This window comes from Morone saxatilis, unplaced genomic scaffold (genome assembly GCF_004916995.1).
Source record: "Morone saxatilis isolate NCDOM2014 unplaced genomic scaffold, NCSU_SB_2.0 Contig18, whole genome shotgun sequence".
Classification (NCBI taxonomy): domain Eukaryota; kingdom Metazoa; phylum Chordata; class Actinopteri; family Moronidae; genus Morone; species Morone saxatilis.
In genome coordinates, this window is record NW_023339740.1 from 15,085,511 (window position 1) to 15,090,958 (window position 5,448).

Sequence of the window (5,448 nt, forward strand, 5' to 3'; positions counted from 1 at the left end):
GGAAGTGAACCCAACTCTTTGTCTCCTCGTAGTGATCGATACAGCTTGACCGGTAAGTCACAGAAGACATGAACACACATGCTACACTGCTACAACACATCCACTGAAATAGATTTTAATAAAGTGAGTTCTGGGTAAAGTTAGATGGACGCCATACAGTAACTTTATATTTGTGTCTGTATTTAAATGAATACTGTATTTAGAGTCACATAATACAGCCTCTATGCTTGACTGCAACTGTTAAGTCGTAGTCTTTTAGGATTATTGTTTCCCTTTACACAACAACACAAAGACAACACAAACAGTGAATTCAGTGCCACACTATTTACCAAACTACTGTAGCTGTCACATGCCGTCGAGGCTTTCGTCATACAGAAGTGGCCGTGGTTTAATCTAAACCGGAAAACCAATAGACAGCAATTACTCATCTAAGGGACTTCAATGTAGCATCATCATCATCAGTTGCCTGACTATTATTGTCCTGAAATCAGTTTTTTTAATGAAATGTTGCAGGGCCACTGCAATGTTCTCTGGTTTATAGTCCCACATGGTTGGCTACACAAGAAATTAACGGGTTCCAATTTTTTTTTTTTTTATTGTAGATATTGTGGAAAAAGAGTCACACATGACGCAGACTGTGCCGACATTTATTATGACCACAGGTGGGAACATTTAAATCCAGAACATTATCACAAATCACTTATTATGTTCATTATTTTGAAGATGAGGTCTCATGCTTCAACTCCTGTAACTTCTAAAAAACAAACATCAGGTACGGAATTACAGATGGCAGTATGGTATCAGTATCATGGTATATGTTACGGTATGTGTATCATACGGTATGTGTATTATATTTTGAAATGTATTTTCCTTCTTTCACCAGGTTGGCCTGTTGGTACGCCAAGTATCACTGATAGTTTGATCTCTACTTTCCCAACATCAGTGAAACCAGCATCAGGTGATGTATTTATTTACATTTTCAACATTTCACCGTAACTCTAATATGTTTTAGAAAAGTGAATAACCTGAATGTCAAAGTACTTACTGAAGAGGTGGTTGCTGATTTGTTACTCTGATTGTGTGTGATGAATCTGCAGGTGCTTATGCTTATGCTTAAGTTAGACAGTACAGATATTTGTCCATCGTTCAAGTAAAATAAAGTTGTTATTAACCAGAACATGACAACACTGTGCTGCTTATTATCTGTACTCTTCATACAAAGGAAGACAATATTAATGTCAATATGTTTTATGTCTTCAAGGAACAGATAGCAGTATGACACCTATTAATGAATATGAGTACAGTATGTGTGATTAAATTATGTTTACAACCTTATTTACACAATAACTTTATATCAGTTACAAATCAATAGTTTGCATTATATTGTATATATGTGTGTGTGTGTGTGTGTGTTTGTGTGTGTGTGTGTGCACTGGTATTGGTGGTGGCTTTCTGTCAATGTGAGAAGTAAAAATGACACTTGTTTATAACTTCTGTTTGCAGATGAAAAGTGGATATTGAAGTTTGTAGTATTTGTATCTGGTTTTGGAGTAACTGTGGGCATCATCGTACTGGGATTGGCACTTATTTGTACTAAAAGAACTGGTGAGAACTATGTCAATTAATGACCAGTGTCCAGTGAAGATTGGATGTAAATAAATGTGTACACACTACTGATATTTTGAATTTAATGTAACAAATCTATAATGATTATTTTCATAGTTTGTCTCTAATGATTAAATATATGTGAGCTCTAGAAGTTGTACTTTCACAATCATTGGATAACTAACCAAAAGAAATAAGCACCAAAGAACGCTACTACTTCAGTCAGAGAGACTAGTCAAAAGCATTTATAGCAAATGTTTATTGGTTATATTTAGCAAAAAGGTTGTGCTCTGAAAGAAACAGTATTCATTTTGANNAAACTTGGCATGAGTGTATCAACAGAGTATCAGTGGTAAGTGGCGGTTTATAATGGCTGCGCTTAAAGCCACACAGCTAGTGAAAGAGCCACTGATGGTGAAGAATGAAGGCAACAAATGATGGCAGTCAGCACTGAACTAACACTATTTAGGTTAAGATAGGCCATGCAACTGTCCTATACACTCATACTGGCTTGAATCTTAAAAGTAATTGACGCAGCTTCACACTTCAAGTTCACATAACTATTGTGGAAACCAACAGTTTGCAAAGAGTAAACATGCTAGACCTGCATCTCAAACTAAAGTAAACCTTGTATGTGGGCAGACCACCACTGCACAGAGACCAAAATAACCTCCTTTGGTTGTGTCGAACAGTCTTTTTCTCATGTGAACAAAATATTGTATGAGAAGAGATGGTATAAAATAGCGGATTTATTTTGTTTTGGCTAAAAGATGAGCTTGACATTGTGAGCTCTTGAATCCAATCAAATAGACTGAAGACTTTTCATTAAAAGAAACTCATTATTTCATATACAGACAATGCAATAAAACACCAAACTTAATTGTAGTCTATCATCTTACTGTGTGTCTTTCTCACTAGCAGGTTCTAAAGAAGTGAAAAGTCAGGAGCCTCAATATGATAATGTGAGTCTGACATGAGAAGCAATGTTAAATATACTGTCATATATATTAACAGATCCTACAGTTCGTTTCCTTCTTTCCCCAGAATGACCCATACCATTTGTACAACATCATCTCTGAGGAACCAGCTGAATCTGCCCTGAAGAACATGATGTATAGCACCGTGCAGATACACTGAAACAGACTAAAGAACTTGAAATGTGTTGTAATAACATTGTGTTTAAAGTTGACTTTTATAATTATCATAATTAGGATTAATGTCAGACTACTGCAATGTTTTTTCTCAGCTCAAACAAATAAACCATGAGTACATAGTTATGGTACAAGTTATGAATTATGACATACAAAGCACAGCATGGGTTCCAAACTACATTTAAATTCAGATTTCTTTGTTTTGTAAAAATGTATTTAGTTTTTCTCATATATAATATAGCAAAGCAAAGTTAACTTTACTTCTGTTTGTAATTTATGTTTTCTTTTCAAATGTGTTTGTTTAATGTTGATTATTTTTATATTTTTTGTAACTTTATGCAATTTGTCGCATTTACAACTTACTGCACACACACACACACACACACACACACACACATTCACTTGAGCACACTTAAGAAAATAACACAAGGGGTAAATGAAGGAAGGAAAATATTTCTTTGTATTTATTCACCAACTTTCTCAAACATGTGGTTAAGAGTGTGACAGTTGACAAAATATGACTGTATATAATGAATCATTCTATGATCTTCTTCATGCATCTTTAGCTTGTCTGAAATGTCTTCTGCTTAAAACAAAGATGTTCAAATGTTCTGGTGTCTCTCAGATATTTTACATGATCCATATTATCACTGACATCCAAAAGAATTGTTACAAAAAAACTATTTGAAGAAATAAAACTATGATGTTGCTGTCAGTTGTTCTTTAGCGATTTACTGCCCAAAATACAGACCACTCTGCATTCTTTTCACATATGACAAAAGTGCATTTTACATTCTGCAGACTTTTACATTAGCCTTCATTTTTTTCCTAACAACAAATAAACATGTTTGATGTCTTACTATCATCCTTTGAGGACCTGTTTTATACTTTGACAAGAAATACCTGTACTCCTACTGCAGGCATTTGTTTTTACTGTATTTCTTTGTCATTTAATTTCTGCACACATTCAGAACAATATGGCAAACTGTCAGTGCCGTGATCTGCAGTGCTCTAAGCAAAATCACCCAGCACTCCCATTTTTCTCATTTTTTTTTGCTGCACCACATCATGTATGTTATCTGCATTAATGAATGTGAGTGTGTGCTACAGATAAAGATTTATTTCTTTGTAGAGCGTTGCCTGTCGCAGAGGTATGAGCAAATTCATTTCTGGTTGGCCATGTTCTCTATGTGTTTATAAGCATCTTCTTGTTGATTTAGTCCTTACTGATGTTTACCTATGCTGCTAATGGTCACCTGCTGATGGTCGCTGCTATCAGAGGGAGCAGAGCTGCTGTCAGAGCCCTGGAGAGGCGTGTTGCTGAACCACACTCCATGGCATTTTCCTGCAGAAAACAGTCATATGTGATACATATGTAGTTGTGCAACAGTATTTATAGAATAGAATAAGAGTAAGAATAGACTCCTCTGTGTTTAACTTATCCTAAGTACTAAGAGCAGTGGGCCACCACTGTACAGTGCCCGGGGACTAACTCCAGATCTAAACCAGTACCTTGGTCAGGGGCTCTGAGTGACCCTAACCTGGAGAAAACCCACGCAGACACAGGGAGAACATGCAAACTCCACACAGAAAGGCCCTGCCCAAGTCGAACCCAGGACCTTTTGCTGTGAGGCCACAGTGCTAACCACTGAGCCCATTGAGTGTGACATTACATCATTCAAGTACCCATTGTTTGTTGTTTATTGTTTCATTACAGTTGAATAAGATGAGCCTGAATTTATAATAGCAAGTAGCAAGTATGACACAGCTGGCTAGCATAATGTACAAGTGACACACAATCTGTCTTCAAAATAAATGAATATAATAAATTCTCTTTAATAACATTCGTTTTGTGTCTCACTATGGGGAACACCTCCTTTATGACCTTGTCAGAAGCTCAAATAACATTACGCCAGCTCTAACTGGCTGGCAATGATGACGTCTATGTCAGGAGGGGATGGGACCCTCCTCCTATATAATAGGCCGATATAGTGTCATTTGTCATTCAAAAATCTCTTCTGACTTCTCACAGAAGCCTGTCGACAACTGTGCTAAAGGGTGGTAAGCTAAACTGTCCACAGACACGGGTGCACATTTCCAAACAGTTGTTTGCTGGTTCACCAACAGTAGCAATACTCTTCGCAGCCTGGCTTGGGTTTAAAGTAGCAATACTTTTGCTAATAAGGGTAATACTAGCAATACCGGCAGGTAGCAATACCTTGTAACAGGTAGCATCAGCGGAAGCTACTCGGAGATAGCGGTGATGTGGAAAGAAAAACCCTACAGCGAAAAACACCCCATCATGGGAGCCTCCTTGTTGGATTGTGAGAGGATATAGTCTCACAGCATCTGCCAGATGCCGCTCGTAGTGACCCACCTTCACCCGAAGGCCCTCTCTTCCTCGGCTCCGTCTCTCCACTCAAAAACAGACCGCTTCCAGTCAAGCCTCATTGATAAGTGCTACAAGGCAGCGGCTCTAAGAGCCCTCAACGCCTGTCCAGCCCATAACTTTCATTGGGCTCACTCTGGACTCTCTCCATGCCAAGAGAGAGTGGGTAGTGTGCAGAAAAGCCTAGCACTGTTCGCAGGGGCAACATGGTTATCCTCAAACAATGCCAGAGGCTGTGGGGCCTGATGGCCTCCTCTGTAGTGGCCATACCACTGGGACGCCTGTATACGAGAGCCGTCCAGC

At 38.1% G+C, this 5,448-nt stretch overlaps 1 protein-coding gene across 1 annotated transcript in view; it reads right to left on the reverse strand.

The window, feature by feature from the left end:
• Positions 1-3,353: 3,353 nt before the first annotated feature.
• The window catches only part of cacna2d3 (calcium channel, voltage dependent, alpha2/delta subunit 3), a 37,618-nt gene continuing 35,523 nt past the window's right edge, over positions 3,354-5,448 (reverse strand). Inside the window, exon 39 of the mRNA XM_035662183.1 lies at positions 3,354-4,101. Within this exon, the coding sequence (XP_035518076.1) occupies positions 4,009-4,101 (93 nt within the window). The 3' untranslated portion in view covers positions 3,354-4,008. The remainder of the gene's footprint in view (positions 4,102-5,448) is intronic.